The sequence below is a fragment of the Nicotiana attenuata genome, unplaced genomic scaffold (assembly GCF_001879085.1).
Source record: "Nicotiana attenuata strain UT unplaced genomic scaffold, NIATTr2, whole genome shotgun sequence".
In the NCBI taxonomy this organism is placed as follows: domain Eukaryota; kingdom Viridiplantae; phylum Streptophyta; class Magnoliopsida; order Solanales; family Solanaceae; genus Nicotiana; species Nicotiana attenuata.
Genome location: NW_017672188.1, coordinates 193382 through 211696, shown reverse-complemented (window position 1 = coordinate 211696; position 18315 = coordinate 193382). Strand labels below are relative to the sequence as shown.

General features: G+C 37.2%; 1 protein-coding gene across 2 annotated transcripts; it reads left to right on the top strand.

The window, feature by feature from the left end:
* Positions 1-4855: 4855 nt before the first annotated feature.
* LOC109212226 (probable LRR receptor-like serine/threonine-protein kinase At5g10290) lies at positions 4856-18027 on the top strand. Of its 2 annotated transcripts, none has more exons than XM_019375850.1 (12): positions 4856-5021; positions 5874-6024; positions 6227-6359; positions 6506-6577; positions 8387-8530; positions 8636-8707; positions 8842-8907; positions 9057-9121; positions 14908-15051; positions 15279-15620; positions 16482-16876; positions 17385-18027. In XM_019375850.1, exons 2-12 carry the CDS (start codon positions 5958-5960, stop codon positions 17697-17699), a joined length of 1815 nt encoding a protein of 604 aa, XP_019231395.1. In that variant the 5' UTR covers positions 4856-5021; positions 5874-5957; the 3' UTR covers positions 17700-18027. The 2 variants fall into 2 exon arrangements, with proteins under 2 accessions (XP_019231395.1, XP_019231396.1); XM_019375851.1 differs by lacking the exon at positions 4856-5021 and adding an exon at positions 5041-5787.
* Positions 18028-18315: the final 288 nt, after the last annotated feature.

Sequence of the window (18315 nt, the reverse complement as noted above, 5' to 3'; positions counted from 1 at the left end):
CATGCCTTGGAGCCTGAGCGGTAGGGGGTCTGTGCTCCCCATCCCGCCTGTGATGTGATCGGGTCTGCTGGAAATAAACAAACCTGAGTCATAGTATCCATTAACGGTAGCATACGGCTCATGACCTCCAGATCTCTAATAAACGAGGGGACTATCTGTATTGGGTGATACCCTTTTTTGCTTGAGCCCGACCGGGTTGGGTCCGCTCCGGAGCAAGTCGGGGCCATCGAACCCGACCTGGATGCAAGGTAGAACGACGGCCACGTCTACAACCGAGGTCGAGTCATTTCGAGACCGTTACAGAGCTCGATATGAGTCACCACCGGATGGAGAAACACACAAGGTCGGAAGCCGGACTCGTAACGGATAACCAAGCGTCGCCGGATATCTCGCCCAAACGTGATTTTCTCAACCACTTCAGGCCATTAAGGCGTAATTACAGGGATCCACGATGTAATCAATTGACCTACCTTATTTTTACCCTTAATCAGAATGTATAAAAGGGGATCTCTCTAAATTCTTGTAGGAAAAAGCACAATCGTTCTAAGCAATATTATATTCTGCGATTATTTACTTTAACAGCAATTGTTGAGTCTTTATCTTTATTTTCCTCAACCTAAACCTTTTGTATCTTTTAGTTCACGGATCCTTAAAACCCCATATAAATTCAATTGTTATCCGGATTTGAGGGTAAACAACGGTTTTTTTTTTTTTTTTTTTTGAAAGAAAATCAAACTTTCTTCTTCTTTGGTTCCGTTTACCAATAGCATAAAAGAGACAAAAAAGCAATATCATTGAGAAATATAATAATGAGCTGACTATTTTGACTATCGCACAGTTCCACATGCTCTCGACAATCTGATTGGTTGGTGAAAATGTTAGGTACTATATACTATAACGGTTATCTTCTTGGTGTCGTAGAAACAAAGAAAATGAAAATAGTGCAATTTTATTATGACAACTATGTGAATCCTTGTTTTGTTAGGCAAGCACTTCTATAATGAAGTATCTTCTCTTTTAGTAGCCATGCTAAACATGCTTGTTCCAACAGGGGTTAATGGGGACCTCCATTTCACCTTCTTCTGGGTCGTTGGGACCATGGGACAAAGCAAAATATTTTTGGGATATAATATGAGATTATTTAATTTCATATTTTGATTGAAGTTTTATTTAGTATAAATAATTTCATAATTAATTATATTAGAATTAAGTTATTTTTATATCATATCCTATGTGAGATAACAATACCAAAATTAGCTATTTCAGGATAAAGCAATCAAATACATAAATATATTTTTTCATAGCTCTTCATTAAAAGTCCTTTAAGAAAATTAAAAATAAAAGTGTATTCCAATTTATCCATTGTAAAAATAAACACATGTTTTGTATTATACTTGGTATATCTCATTTTAACCTAATAAATCAAATATCTATGAAAAGGTATATTTATTAAATAATTTTATTATAATTTAATTATGTATTATAATCTCATATAATAATGTTGATATAACTTTTTGCGAACCTAACAATTGAGGTCCAGTTAAGTGCTTACTAAATTAACTTTGGAATTGAATTGGGCTATAGAGTAAAATTATTTGTTGATACTTCAATGATATATCTTAATATTTAATTTAATAAAATTTTGAGATTCTATTAGTACAAAGTCAAAGCTGCTCTCTTTGTCAATTGTCCAATAGTCATAACTCATAACCCAACTAATTTTTTTAGCAATAAGTTTCTCTTAACTTTAAAAAACAATCTTTTTCCCACTTTTTAATCCCTTCTTTTACAAAAGCTTTTCGGATAAGGGTAATGTGAATCGGGAGAAATAGCATTATGTTTTCTTCGGTTATACTTTTACTAGCAATTTGTAACTGTATATTCTAACTTAAATTTCATAACTAATAGTCCTAGCAAGTACCAGTGGCGGAGCTAGGATCTTCGAAGGGGGTTCAAAATTTTTTTTTTGTAGCTAGTGGGAATAGAACCCATGACCTTATGTAAATTTTAAAACCCCTTTACCACTAAACTACACTTTTGTATTGTTTTAAGGGTGTTCAAAACTTAATATATAGAGGTAAAAAAATAGATTTTGTCTTATATATACAGTGTAATTTTACGGCGAAGGGTGTTCGGGTGAACACCCTTGCGCCCCCCTAAATCCGCCTCTGGCAAGTACTCCATCTTTTCATTTTTATTTATCTAAAATGAACTTTGCACTCCTCTTAAAAAATAATAAATGAAGTATGTTTTTCACCACGATACTCATCATAATGATAGTATTTCAAAAAGTCTTAAAAATTAATTTGATGAATGAGTAGTTACTGATAATAATAAATGAGAAAAAAATATATTTTCTCTTGATTTGTTATAAATGAATAAGTAAAAATAAAAATATATTATTAATATAGTGGATAAGTAAAAGTGAATGAAGGGATTGAGAACATCCTCTTTACCTCAAATACAGGGGCAGAAATCAGAGCAATCACCAAAGGCCTTCAGTTGGCGGAACAACACAACCTACTGCCTCTGGAAATAAATACTGACTCCGCTAAAACAATTAATATGCTGATTAATGGCAATCTTATATTTGACCCTTTAATTTGTGAATGCAGGTCATTGATCCAAAGGATGGGCAGAGTGGAAGTGAAACATACCTACAGGGAGCAAAACAGGGTAGCTGACGTTCTAGCTAAGAAATCAGCAGAAGAATTTTTTTTGTGTAAATCTCTAATTCTAGCAGTTCCTCCAGTGTTTGCCAATGATGTTTTTCGGGCAGACATCCTAGGAACTGAACTACCTAGATTATTTTTGGTTATATTTAAGTCTATTATGCAAACTATGCATCAAGTGGGGCAACTAAACTACCCCGTAGNTAAGTACTATTATGCAAAACTATGCATCAATGGGGGCACTAAAATACCCCAGTAACTGCCAAAGCTGTGTAAGGTTGGAAACTTTCAGTTAACATATTTATATATATCATCCTTTGCACCAAAAATAAAAAATAAAAAATGAAGGGATTGACAATTTTTTTTTTCCTTGGAACAAACATTGCATACCTTCTTTTATCATACTTGGACCCTCTATTAGAAAATATTTGCACTTAAACCACTCATTTCTCTCAGTAAAACACCAAAAAGAATTCACACCGTCCATAATGAGTCCAGATCTTAGGTTCAAACATTCGCAAGAGTTAAAAATATTATACTAGTCTTAACAGATAGAGTTAGAACTTATTTGTTTGCACTTAATGGAGGTTTGGATCTTAATCATTTAGATCTCAGATATTAAGTGCGTTTATTTTTTTTACTTAACAACTACTTAATGGGTCTGAATAGGTCTGTATGATTAAGATCTGTAATAGAGACTTAATTTCATTAAGATGCTATCACATATTCATTATTAACTGCCGCCACCGCCTACCATTATGAACTACCACCATGCCGCCACCACTACCACCATACTCAGCCACCACTACCACCACCACCACCACCTCCACCACCACGCCACCATCATCCTCAATCATAGCCGCCACCATTATCGAACATCACCATCCCACCACTCCGACCACCATCATTCTCACCCACGGTCAACACTTATCCACCTCAACTACCACAACCAACCACCCCATCACCATTAACAACCACGGCCGGCACCACCCATCATTATAACCTACCACCGCCTTCCTCAATCACAAACCACCACCCGCCATTATTAACTATCACCACCCACCACCACCATCATCAATCATAATTGCCACCACTACCAATCACTACTAGCTACTAGCATGAACCACCATCATCAACCAAAACTATCACCGACCACCGCCTTTAGTCAGCATTCACCCGTTAGCCATCACCATCAACAACTATCTTATTTTAAAAAACTATATATTTTATTGATAGAATATTAGATTTTTTTCAAATAAAGATAAATTTTATGCATTCAGATGTAAAAAATTAAACAGCCTTAATTTTTAGTATTCAGATCTTAATACACATCTTAATATATTTAGATATGTATTCAGATTCAGATATCTTAATCTTAATACACATCTTCATATTCTGATGTGTATCCAGATCCAGACGTCTTAATCTTAAAAAAAAAACAAATGAGGCCTTAGTGCACTTAAACATGCTCAACACTATAATAATAATAATAAAACTTTAGGCCCTCTATTAGGAAAGATTTACAGTAAAACCGCTCATGGTTTCACCGTAAAAACATTAAGGGGTCGTTTGGTACAGTTGATAAGCAAAAATAATTCTGTGATAAAAATTTAGTACCACTGTATCCCTTGTTTGATTACTAATCCTGAGATAAGTTATCCATGATTAAAAATAGTCCAGGATAACCTATACATGCTAAAGGGTGGAATAGTAATTCCAAAATAAGTATCCCATGATAAAACATTAAAATTGATAATTCTAAAATTAATATAACATACCAAATATGCAATAAAAAAATAATATCATTATAAATAATCTCAACATAATTATTCTCTTTTTTTTGGGTTTTCATCCTGTGTCCGATACCCATGTTGGAGCCCGATTAAATCCGGATTGGCGCCGGAAAGTCCAGCCCTAACAAAGGCAACTCCATACTCAAACTCAAGACCATTAAGGATGAAGGACTACTTAGCACTCCACCACAACCTTTGTTGGTTCAACATAACTAATCCTCCCCTAAATACCTTCCCCAGCCCAACCATGTATCTCTATCAAAAAGTAGCTCCAGGACTCAAAGGAGAAACGCAACTCAGTGGGGTCCACTTCCAAAGTTACACTTTGTTGAGACAGAAAAAAGAGAAGACAATGAAATAATTGTAAAAAGGTACAGAGATAGAGCTTTGTTTTTTTTTACCTAAAGTTCTCTTCATAATAATAGCTGTACCTATTACAGTGGAAAAGTCAATAAAGGAGGAAGAAGCTTCTTTTTAAGATTTTCTTTGATTCAAAAGTACATATATTCTGCTTCTTCACATTTTCAAAGCCCTATAGTTTGGTTCTTCTTTAAAGGTACTTTCCCCATTTCCTCCTCCTTATTCTTGTTGTTGTTTAAATTCTTTTTATTTTTACTTTTAATTCAAAAGATTAGCCTTTTATCCTTTTACTTGTCTAGGAATACTAAGAAATGGTGTTCTATGGTGGTTTCCTTATGTAACTCTGAATTAACAATGAAAATTCAATTTGTTGTAAGGAAAAGTTAGTAATGGAATTGTGAATTTGTTCTTGATTTCGTCATATAGTCTAATTTTTTGTTTTTGTGTGTGGTGTATTAGACTGAAAAGGGAGTTGGGTTCTGCTTGAAATTTTGGGTAAACGTGTTTGTGCGTGTGTTTGAATTAGTACTTATTTATTTACTATTTTCAATGCATTTGGTGTAACTGAGTTGAAGCTGATTTTAAATTAATTCGTAATCTTTCTTGCTTCATTAGATTTCTTAAAGAAAAAACTCATTTTTTTTTAATCTCAAACATTTACCAATTGCCTAAGCTTTTAAAACGAGTAATATCTCATTTGCTATACTTTGAGGAAAGAAAGACTTATGGAGCAGCGCTTCGTTAGCTTCATCTGATGAATTTTTTGCCTTCCTAGCGATCTGTACATGTCCGATGTGCAAGTAAGGAAGTGCTTCTCACAGTGATAAATCACAACCACTAAGTTTCTTGGAATTATTGAAATGTTTAGTAGAAAGGACTAATGTTTTGGTTAGTATACTGATTTAGCCTCCTGCATCATTGCCTGCTGTAACACCTACTGCTATTAGGAATCTGAGGATCAGGTTGTTTTCCTTTTGTATCTAATAAGCTTAAATGTTGCCTTTCAGCTTTTACCGGTTTTTCCTTATTAACCTTTGATGTTTTATAGGCACCTGTTCATGGAAGATGGTGTCTTATGTCGCAGTGGTAAATTGCAACAACGGTACTTGACATGAAGTGCAATATTTGAAAGATGGAACTGTTCTTTGCAATTGTGATATTAGCATGTCTCCACTCATTCGCCTTACCTGATGGACAAGGTACATGATTCTTCCATTTTTACTTCATCATCTTTTATATACTCAAATGGATCAAGAGAAATTCAGATGGAACTAATATATCTTATTTCATTTTCTTGCTTATGTTCTGTTTACATTTTGCTTCTGCCGATGGAATGTTTTCTTTGTTTTCCTAATAAAGTAGTGTGACATTCAGTTCTTTGTGATCTCTGGCCCATTTTAGGAGATGCCCTGTTTGCACTGAAGAATTCACTTAATGCTTCAAATGATCAGCTTGCTGATTGGAATCAGAATCAAGTTAGTCCTTGCATTTGGTCCAAAATTACTTGTGATGAAAAAGGCAATGTCATCATGGTGTAAGTTCTATTGTTTGAGCCATTAGAATCGCCTTGTGAATAGTAGTATCATTTTATAGTTTTTATGTTTTAGAAAGGTTGATCTTTGGTTGCCCAACTTCCTTTCCTGGATATGATTTTTTATAGTGTCTGATTTTTGTTTGCAGGTCATTGTCAAATATGGGATTCTCGGGCACTTTAACTCCCAGATTAGGTGTTCTAAAGAATGTGAATACATTGTATGTATAAAGAACTGCAGTTGATTTATTGTTGACAGAATGTTGGCTTGAATTCTAAGCACATATAATTTTGTAGATGCTATTTGTTGCTATTTTGAAAATATTTTATATTCAATATTGTTTCTAAATGTATTTGTTCGATGTCATCGGCATTGCAGAAGAACAAAATTCCCTTATGATAATCTGATGTACTTTTGAGGTTTTGCACCTCTCAAGCACAAAGAAGATAAAAAAACAAAAGCACCCCCCTAAAGTTTTTCACAAAACTAGAGAAAGCGTTCTTCAAACTCACGTTAGAAGAATGTAAGATGAAAAGAAACCTCACCCACATGTTCCTCAATCCCGTAAGATTGCAAGAAACGTTGAATAAACAAAGAAGAAGAAACGAAAGAGTCAATCACGTGTTTGAAGCTAATGCTCAAAGAAATTATTCACCCCCTTCTTTATTTTCAGCATATTGAGCCCTTCAAATAGGCCTTACCATGAGTATCATTGATAAGGTTAAGGAAAATTAATCTTAATTAAACTAGAATAAGAATAAGGCTTACCAACTAACAATCCTAGTTTGTCTAGAGCTACAAATATAATCCTAGAAGGGTAGCCTTGGCGTAACTGGTAAAGTTGCTTCCATGTGACCAGGAGGTCATGGGTTCAAGCCGTGGAAACAACCTCTTGCAGAAATGCAGGGCAAGGATGTGTACAATAGACCCTTGTGGTCCGACCCTTCCCCAGACCCGGCACATAGTGGGAGCTTTAGTGCACCGGGCTGCCCTTTTACAAATATAATCCTAGTAAAACAAGAATTAAATTACTAGGAAATTAGAAATAAAAAATCCTAATCTTTAAGAAAAAGAAATCCTAATCTTGAATGAATTCTTGGCTTCTTGAATTTCTTGGTTTCTTGTCCTTCTTGATCTTGCATCATAATCAATTTTAACTAAAAGTTGACGGCATAGATGAACAATAATTTCAAGATAGCTTTACTTATCGGAAGGGAAAAAAAGAAAGACAAAAGGTTACCTACATATTGTGGTGTTAATCAATGGAGAAGGAGAAATATTTGGCCATTTTACAGTGGGAAACAGCTTTATAGAGAGGTGGAAGTTATTTGAACTGGTCTAGCAAATGGGACTCTCTATTCGGATGGCTGTCTTTCTTCTTGTGGTAACTAGTTGGTGTCTTTACTTTAACAAGGTCTCTATACTTCGACTGCTGGTTCCTTTGGACAAGGAGCAACCTCAGCCATTTCACAAAGACAAGGAATGTGAACTATACAAAGCTGATCCTCAGTATGGGTGGCTTTGCCTTTTGCTCTGAGCGGGCGTTCTTTCAAATTGTCTTTGCACTTTGGCTGCTTCCAAGAGCCCCATTTTAGTATTTGACTTGTATATTTTTCAACTCAATAAGTTAATCGTGTAACTATATGGAAGGACACGTTTGTATAAGATGTGGCTTTTGCACATAAGGGTGTGGCCTAGTGGTCAATGAAGTGGGTGAGAACCATGAGGTCTCAGGTTCAAATCCCAGCGGAGGTAAAAAAGCACTAGGTGATTTCTTCCCATCTATCCAAGCCATAGTGGATAGAGTTACCTGGTACCTGGTGCTGGTGTGAGGTGGCAGGTATCCCGTGGTCGAGGTGCGCGCAAGCTGGCCCGGATACCACGATTATAAAAAAAAAAGATGTAGCTCTTGTTTAATTTTCATTGGTGAATATGTTGTTGAGCTCAATATTGTTAGATCCACGACTAGAATATTTGGGACAATTCCTCTGCTATAACCTAGCTGGCTGTGTCGTGTACACCCCTGCAGGTCTTTGCAAGGAAATGGTATAACTGGTAAGATTCCAGAAGCGATAGGAAATTTAACAAGCTTGACAATGTTAAATTTAGAGAATAACCGTCTGTCCGGAGAAATACCAGCTTCCCTGGGAAATCTCAAAAAGCTTCAGTCTCTGTAAGTCATATTATTTCATTTGGTTGTTGTTGGATAGAACATAGTTTAATTGGTGTCTTGGAATAGGAATGAACTCTCTTTTTATTTTTATTTTTTATTGAGCAGGTTTTTGACTCAAAACAATCTCACAGGGACAATCCCTCAGTCAGTTTCAAGCCTCCCAAACTTGATGAACCTGTAAGTGATTTATCTTTACTTCTTCACTCCATGTATAGAGTGATGCTTTTATTTTGGGATGTCAATTAACAACTTCAGTGATCCTTAGCCTGTATCATTCAAAGCTTCACTTGCTTCACTGATTTGCTTTGCAGTCAGCTTGCTTCCAATGGTCTTACTGGTCAAGTTCCTGAACAGTTGTTTCAAGTTCCAAAATACAAGTATGCATACCTTGTAGTAATAAAAATGGCACCTAATACTATGTGATTGCAGTTTTTACTTTGAACAGTCGATCAAGGCTGCTTAGTTACTGCCTTGTCTACTAATTCATTATCTTTAATTTATGTTTAACATAATTTGGTTATTCTAGTTTTACAGGGAATCGTTTGAATTGTGGCTTAAATTTCAGTCATCATTGTGAATCTGATAGTGGAGGTAAATTCTACGATCAAATATGTCACTGTTTCATTTGACTTACTAGTCTTACATATAGAAATTAGCTCTGCTGGAGATGTTTGTTAGTCAGATATATATGCTTTATGCTTCTTTGCTTTCTGGAGGATGAAAGACGTGGCTGAAAAATGTAGCATTTTACTCCCATTATCTGTGGTTTTACTTTCATTTATCTTTTATCTAGTCATAAGGCTTTATCTACTAGTTTCGTTACCTTTTTCAAAAAAAAAAAAAAAGGCTTTATCTACTAGTTTAGAATTTGTCTCATCTTTGTTAGAGAAGAACCTTTAGTACTTCCAAGAGTAGTTTAGAATTTGTCTCATCTTTGTTACAGAAGAACCTTTAGTACTTTTGTGAGAAAGCACGGGAGAAAATATTATTAATTATCTAAAGTGTTGTACAACGCCCTATTTATATAAACCTTTACCTTATCAAAAAAAAAAAAATACAACGCCCTATTTATATACAACGATTACATAATAATAGATATCTACTTCCCGATGTGGGACACTATACGTGACTAACTACTTAACACTCCCCATCAAGCCGGTGCATATATTTGCTAGCTGATCATTCGACTTCGCAAACTTTGTAACAATATCTCCTGAGAGTATCTTTCTCTGACAAAGTGACAGTTGATCTCAATGTGTTTAGTCCTCTCATGGAACTGGATTTGACGCAATATGAAGAGCTGCTTGATTATCACACACCAGTTCCATCTTGCTGATTTCTCTGAACTTCAACTCCTTGAGCAACTGCTTGACCCAAACTAGCACACACGTTGCGATAGCCATGGCCCGATATTCAGCTTCGGTGCTAGATCGAGCAACTACATTTTGTTTCTTGCTCTTCCAAGAGACCAAATTACGTCCTGCTAGAACACAATATCCAGACGTAGAACGTCTATCAGAAGGTGATCCTGTCCAATCAACATCTGTGTACCCAACAATCTGCTCGTGGCCTCGATCCTCGAATAGTAATTCTTTGCCTGGAGCTGACTTTATATACCGAAGAATGCGAACAACTGCATCCCAGTGACTATCATAAGAGAATCCATAAACTGACTTACAACACTCACCGGAAAAGAAATGTCAGGTCTAGTCACTGTGAGGTAATTCAATTTGCCAACCGACCTCCTATATCTCGTAGGATCGCTAAGAGGCTCCCCCTGTCTTGGCAGAAGCTTAGCATTTGGATCCATAGGAGTGTCAACAGGTCTGCAACCCATCATTCCAGTCTCCTCAAGAATGTCTAAGGCATACTTCCTCTATGAAATAACAATACTTGAGCTAGACTGAGCGACCTCAATACTTAGAAAATACTTCAATCTGCCCAGATCCTTAGTCTGGAAGTGCTGAAAGAGATGATGCTTCAGACTAGTAATACCATCCTGATCATTGCCAGTAATAACAATATTATCAACATAAACCACCAGTAAATACACAGATTAGGAGCATAATGCTGATAAAACATAGAGTGATCAGCTTCACTCCGGGTCATGCCGAACTCCTGAATAACTGTGCTGAAGTTACCAAACCAAGCTCGAGGGGACTGCTTCAAACCATATAGTGACCTGCGTAATCGGCATACAAGACCACTAGACTCCATCTGAGCAACAAAACCAGGTGGTTGCTCCATATAACTTCTTCTACAAGATCACCATGGAGAAAAACATTCTTAATGTCTAACTGATAAAGAGGCCAATAACGTACAACAACCATGGACAAAAAGAGACGAACATATGCTATTTTAGCCACGAGAGAGAAAGTGTTACTATAATCAAGCCCAAAAATCTGAGTGTATCCTTTTGCAACAAGATGAGCCTTAAGCTGATCAACCTGGTCATCCGGGCCGACTTTGACTGAATAAACCCAACGACAACCAACACTAGACTTACCTGAAGGAATAGGAACAAGCTCCCAAGTGCCACTTGCATGTAAAGCAGACATCTCCTCAATCATAGCCTGTCGCCATCCTGGATGAGATAGCGCCTCACCTGTAGACTTAGGGATAGAAACAATGGACAAAGTTGATATAAAAACATAATGAGGTGATGACAGACGATGATAACTTAAACCGACATAATGGGGATTAAGAATTATGGATCGTACACCTTTGTGGTGTGCAATTGGTTGACTAAGAGGAGACAAGTCCGCAGTAGGTGCAGAATCTGATGCAGGACGTGAATCACCTGGGCCTGATGCTGGACATGGACGACGATGATAAGTCAAGAGTGGTGGAGCTGCAGAAGGTTGAACTGGACTAGGTGGTGGAACTGGAGCTATAGGTGGTGGAGCTGCAACTGGAGCTGTAGGTGGTGGAGCTAGATAGAAGAAGATGAATGAGAGATAGTGACTGAATCTCCAAAAGATGAAGCTAGTAGCACCTCAAAAATATCTAAGTGATTACTTGGACCTGTGAAGTATGATTGGGTTTCAAAGAAGGTAAAATCAGCGGACATAAGGTACCGCTGGAGGTCAGGAGAATAGCATCGATACCCTTTTCGCGTTCTCGAGTAACCCAGAAATACGCACTTAAGAGCACGAGGAGCTAACTTATCTTTGCTTGGAGTAAGGTTATGAACAAAACACGTGTTTCCAAAGACACGGGGTGGAAGAGAGAACAAAGGTAAGTAGGAAAATAGGATAGAGAATGGAACTTGATTCTGGATAGCCGAAGATGGTATACGATTAATAAGATAGCAAAATGTAAGAATCGCATCCCCCCAAAAACGCAACGGAACATGAGATTGTATGAGTAGGGTACGAGCAATTTCAATAAGATGTCTGTTCTTTCTTTCAGCTACCCTATTTTGTTGAGATGTGTATGGACAAGATGTTTGATGAATAATCCCATGAGAGTTCATAAAGTGCTGAAATGAGGAAGACAAATATTCTAGGGCATTATCATTATGAAATGTGCGGATAGAAACCCCAAATTGATTTTGAATTTCAGCGTGGAAGGTCTGGAAAATAGAAAATAACTCAGATCGATTTTTCATCAAAAATATCCAAGTGCACCTGGAATAATTATCAATGAAACTGACAAAGTAGCGGAACACCAAGGTAGAGCTGACTCGACTAGGATCCCAAACATCTGAATGGACTAAAGTAAAAGATGACTCTACTCGATTATCAAGACGCTGAGGGAAATGGGAGCGGGTATGCTTACCGAGTTGACATGACTTCATACTCTAAAGTGGACAAGTGAGATAAACCAGGTACCATTTTCTGAAGTTTTGACAAACTGGGATGTCCCAACCGTTTATGTAATAAATCTGGTGAATCAGTAACATGACAAGTTGGTGAAGGAAGACAAGATGTGAGTCCATGTGATTTAGCAAGGATAACGTAATAAAGTCCATTTGATTCACGCACGGTACCAATGCGTTCCTGTATAAAAACAAGGTCATCAAGAAATAAAACAACGGATTTAAGTGATTTGGCTAAGCGACTAACATCTATGAGATTAAAAGCACTACTGGGAATATAAAGAACTGAATCTGGAGGTAAAGAAGGAAGTTGGCTTGCTTAACCTATTGCAGTTGCCATGGTTTGAGACCCATTAGCCATTGTGACTGTTGGAAGAGATTGAGAATACGAAATAGTAATGAAAAGAGATTTGTTACCAGAAATGTGATTCGCTGCACCTGAATCAATGACCCAAGACTCAGAGGATGAAGATTGGGAGACACAAGTCACGCTATTACCTGTTTGAACAACAAAAGCTATCTCAGAAGGATGTCTGCTTACATGCTTTGTACTGAAGGAACTCAATATAATCCGCTATGAAACCATCCAACCATTCAAAGTATCGGTTCCCATTTTGTTACGACCAAAATTCTAACCACCTCCATGAGGCCTAGCTAACTCCAGAGTGTAAGAGAAACTACTGTTTCACTGTTACTCTTCACCGGAAAACACTGTAGCTCGTAGGAAAATAAAAAGTCGTCGGAATCTGATGTAACCTTGATGGTTAGGCTCGGAAAAGCTTCGCGATCAGGCTGTCCTGAAGAAGGTCGGCCAAAAAATTGTCGGAAACAAGTACACGCGCCGGCGCATGGGACAGACGCGCCGCCTGAAACCCTTCTCTGACCAGCACGTGAGGGCGCGTGGAGGTGCCTTTTCCGGAGATTTTTTCTAGGGTTTGGTCGTCTCTGTCTTAGGGACCTTGTGGCGGTGTTGGATTTTGCACAACACCAAGGAAAATGCATTTTGTTGCGGACAGCCTCCTAAGTCGCCGGAAAATTGCACGGCGATCAGGTCTTTCTTCCCGGAAGTCGCTGGAATGGTGCACAACGATAAATTTCTCACTAATGCTCTGATACCATGTGAGAAAGCACGGGAGAAAATATTACTCCCTCTGTTCCAATTTATGTGAACCTGTTTGACTGGGCACCAAGTTTAAGAAAAAATAAAGACTTTTGGAATTTGTGGTCCTAAACAACTCAAAAAGGGGTCCACAGTATTTGTGTGGTTATAAAAGCTTTTCACTAAGGGTAGAATTGGGAATTTAAGTTAAATTGTTTCCAAACTTAGAAAGGGTTCATTCTTTTTGGAACGGACAAAAAAGGAAATAGGTTCACATAAATTGCAACGGAGGGAGTATTAATTATCTAAAGTGTTGTACAACGCCCTATTTATATAGAGTGATTACATAATAATAGGTATATACTTTCCGACGTGGGACACTATACTTGACTAACTACTTAACAACTTCCAAGAGTTCTAGCTTGTTTGGGGTTTCATAATCTATTTATAGGACAATTATGTACTTTGTTTGTAACAACACTATGATGAATAGATACTGTTAATTTCCTTACCATATCATCTGTATTTTCTCTCGTTCTTATCTCTTTTTCCCCTTTCTCATTTCTTTCACTTGTCCTCCTCCCTTCCCCTTTCTTGGTGATACATTAATACGGGTATCGGAACTCGAGCTTTAGTTCCTTACACTGTATCGCACTCATAAAACCTATCGAAAGAAAAACTATTCAGAATTTCTACCAAACGAAAAGTTATCCCATATCTATCTCCCAAAGTCTCAATGCATTTCCTCTTTATATACAAATGCGGAACAGGAAATAAATGTTTAGTGTTAGACTTGCCATTGGTTGCGGGATATGTTTGTTGTGTTGAATTGGTGGTTTGTACTGGTACCATATTTAATGAATGGAAGAATCAACCACCTCATGGTACTGTCGGGACTAAAACGGATGAGTTTCTTTCCATTACTGCTAAGCTTCGAGAGTTGTAATAGTCTCACTCAACTGAGGGACAGTGAAGTAGTTGAAAAATCCAGCACTATTACTACCTTATTGTTGATATAGTTAATGATAGGGTTATATCAATATTTAAGAGATAATATTATCTTATAGTTAGACATAGAGTTTTAATAATTTTAGGAGTTGTAACGATTGAGAAAAGGATTTTTATAATTTTAAAAGTTGTAGCATGTGAGGGTTCCCTAATTTATAAATAGGGCCCTTATGTACTTTGCTTGGAACGACACTTGATGAATAAATATTGTTGATAAAAAAAAATATCTCTCATTCCCTTTTCCTCTTTCTATTCTTTCTTTTTCTCTTATTCATCACACTCAATTCTCTCTCCTTTTAGCACTGCATCAGAAAGTTTCTGAAGTCTATAAAACTGTTGATTGCCTATCCAATGTAATAATATTCCTTTAGTAAGAAAACTGTCTTTTAACATATGCACCTTCTTAAATCTTACTGGACAAGCAAAATTCTGAAGTTGAATTTCTTGCAGGTTCTCCTAGTAAACCAAAGACTGGTCTCGTAGTTGGTATTGCTGGTGGATTTCTTGGAATTCTCCTTCTTGGAGGATCTGTGTTATTGTTCTGGAGGAGAAGGCACAAAGGCTATAGGCGTGAAATCTTTGTTGACGTTGTAGGTTTGTGTCACTTGCTTTTGACAATAATTTCATCGGTATAATATACTTGTTATCTGCTAAAAATAGAAGGGTATTGTGGCCATGCATTGTTATATCTTGTAATTCCATCTTAAGTTAGTGAGCTTAGTTCTTATCCACCAGTACTTTAGTTTTGATCTACCTTCAAGGTGGTGTGGCTCCTTTGAATAAATTATGATTATATCTTGTGTTTTATTTGGCGGAATCAGGTGAGGTTGATCGACGAATTCCATTTGGTCAATTGAGGAGATTTTCATGGAGGGAATTGCAGCTTGCTACTGATAACTTTAGTGAAAAGAATGTTCTTGGACAAGGAGGTTTTGGCAAGGTCTATAAAGGAGTGCTCAATGACGGCACTAAAGTTGCCGTGAAACGATTAACTGATTATGAGAGCCCTGGGGGAGATGCTGCATTCCAGCGAGAAGTTGAGATGATAAGCGTGGCTGTTCATAGGAACCTCTTACGGCTTATAGGGTTTTGCACCACACCGACTGAACGGCTGCTAGTATATCCATATATGCAGAATCTAAGTGTTGCTTATCGTCTACGAGGTATGTCCCTTCTGAGTAGTGCTTAATTGTTAGTCACCGTACTTTTGTAATGTCCTGAATAGTACATTTTCCCTAGCTTTGCCTATTTCATCTCAGTTATTACATTCTTTATTTCAGTAGTCTTACTTGTCCTGCAGCACAAATTTTGTTTTTGTCAGCTGGGTTGTAAGCAGTCGTGCACCATTTTCTTCCTCTCAAGCTTTGAAAAGAAGGCGTGCTTTTGTCCTTGTTACGGTTTAAACTGACTATTAAAGTAATTTAGAATTGCTGATTCTAGTGAATGACTTGACAAGGCATCAAGTATAAGTGGCATGCTTAATGGGCAGAAGCATCTGCTCTTATAGTTTGCATTTTCATATTTGAAAAAAAAGAATCTTTCTCTTTAGACTCTGGAAAAAGTGTTGGAAGTCTAGTGCCTTAGGTTGCATTACCATGAGTACAATTTGCATGCTTCCTTTTTCCCAGTGAAAGGTAGGGAAAGACAGGTTCCGATCAGATGAGTTTACTGCATTGGCATTGTAGAAGCACTTCTGATATTCATTAAAGGAGTTGAGATTTTGGACATTTCAATTTTCTTTAGTCTTCAAGCTCAATAGTCGAATAGACCTCATCAATGGGACTTAATAGTATAAATTGATATCCGAGTTTATAAATTGATTCTTGTGCATTCTCTCCACCAGAAAGAGATTTGCTGCGTCAATTGATTTTCCCTATGGAAGTTAGTTTTTTAAATCCTTGTGTGAACTGAGAGGAGTTTCATGAAGTTGTCAACCAAGCTTGAACTTTCAGTAGTTTTCTACTGAAGCGATGATTCTTAGTAGTTTTCAGCAGCTTCTTATTTTAGATTTTAATCACTCGCAGAACTTAAACCTGGGGAGTCTGTTTTGGTTTGGCCAACTAGGAAGCGTGTGGCACTGGGCACTGCACGTGGACTTGAATACCTACATGAACACTGTAATCCAAAGATTATTCACCGTGATGTTAAAGCAGCTAATGTGTTACTAGATGAGGACTTTGAAGCTGTAGTTGGTGATTTTGGCTTGGCAAAGTTAGTTGACGTTAAAAAAACCAATGTGACAACTCAAGTTCGTGGTACAATGGGCCATATAGCTCCTGAATACTTATCCACTGGCAAATCATCAGAAAAAACTGATGTTTTTGGCTATGGGATCATGCTTTTGGAGCTTGTTACTGGCCAACGTGCAATAGACTTTTCACGCCTAGAAGAAGAAGATGATGTTTTGTTGCTTGACCATGTGAGTGTACCGAACTCGATAATCTTCGTATCATTCCAAATGGATATCAAATTAGTGCTTTTTCTTTTTATATATTATCTCTGCTGAGTGCTGACCAAACTTCAGTTCTTTGTCTCTATATTCTGCTGGGACGGCTCATTTGTCCTTTGCAAGAGATCCTCCTGATGATAAACTTTCTTTTCTGTCTATTGGTGTAGATGTGATAATTTATTTTTCACTTCAAAGGGTCACAAGCAGTTCTCATTTTTCATGTTTCGGCAGGATAGAAATACTTTGAATGTCAACTAGGTCTTAATACTTGAGCCCTTTTGACTCTAGACGGAATTGAGAAGAAATAAAGGAGAAAAATGACTAGATGACAGAAAAAAATTAAAGTGTGGATGTCTCAGATGTGGACCTCGAGCCTCTCTTTTATAACTTTACATTATAGTCTTTCTTTAACTTTAGGCTTCATAGAACCTTATGTAGTATTAGTTGCTAAAAGTACAGCATGTATACCGTCTTGAAGGTCAAAAAACTGCAAAGGGAGAAAAGACTGGATGCTATTGTAGATCGGAACCTGAATAAGAACTACGACATGGATGATGTGGAGATGATGATGCAGGTAGCATTGCTGTGCACTCAGCCCTCACCAGAGGAACGTCCAGCAATGTCGGAGGTGGTAAGGATGCTGGAAGGAGAAGGGCTTGCCGAGAGATGGGAAGAGTGGCAGCACGTTGAAGTCAACCGTAGGCAAGAATATGAGAGACTTCAGAGACGATTTGATTGGGGAGAAGATTCGATCTTTAATCAGGATGCTGTTGAGTTATCTGGTGGAAGATGACAATTGAGTAATTTTGAACTAGTACACACGTCATTGCAACAATGGCCAGCAATCCATGTTTTTATTTTTTGAGTTGTTGATGCCATATTGTTTTTTCTTTTTTCATACTTTATATGTCTTCTCTTATTTAAGCATTCTTTTTCCTTTTATGCTTGGCTTTGTGCAGTAACATTCGAGTTTCAACATGTATTTTCCATTCTGTTTTTGTTTTCCTTCTCCCAGATGTTCCTGTGAAGTTTACAATCACTTTTTGTAACAGATATTGAGTTTTGCTTCATCTGAAGGTCTCAAGTGCTCTTGTTATACAACCATTCACCAATTTCATGTACATGGCTCTGTTTTGCTGGCTAGGAAAAATGCATCTTTCATATGACATCCTTGTGCGAGACTGGAAGTTGTGTTGATGTTTGCTTATGATGTGTCCTCCACTTGAACTTCATTAATGATCTTGCTTGTTCTACAGTCAAGGGCGACGTAGAGGCTTATGAACCGAATAACTCGTGTATCTTGTATGTCTAATAGGAAATTTGCTAAATATCTATAAATATTTGATTGTGAATTCAGTAATTGTTGTAGTATTAACTTGAGGTTATTGTAGGAATCCATAAACTTCAAA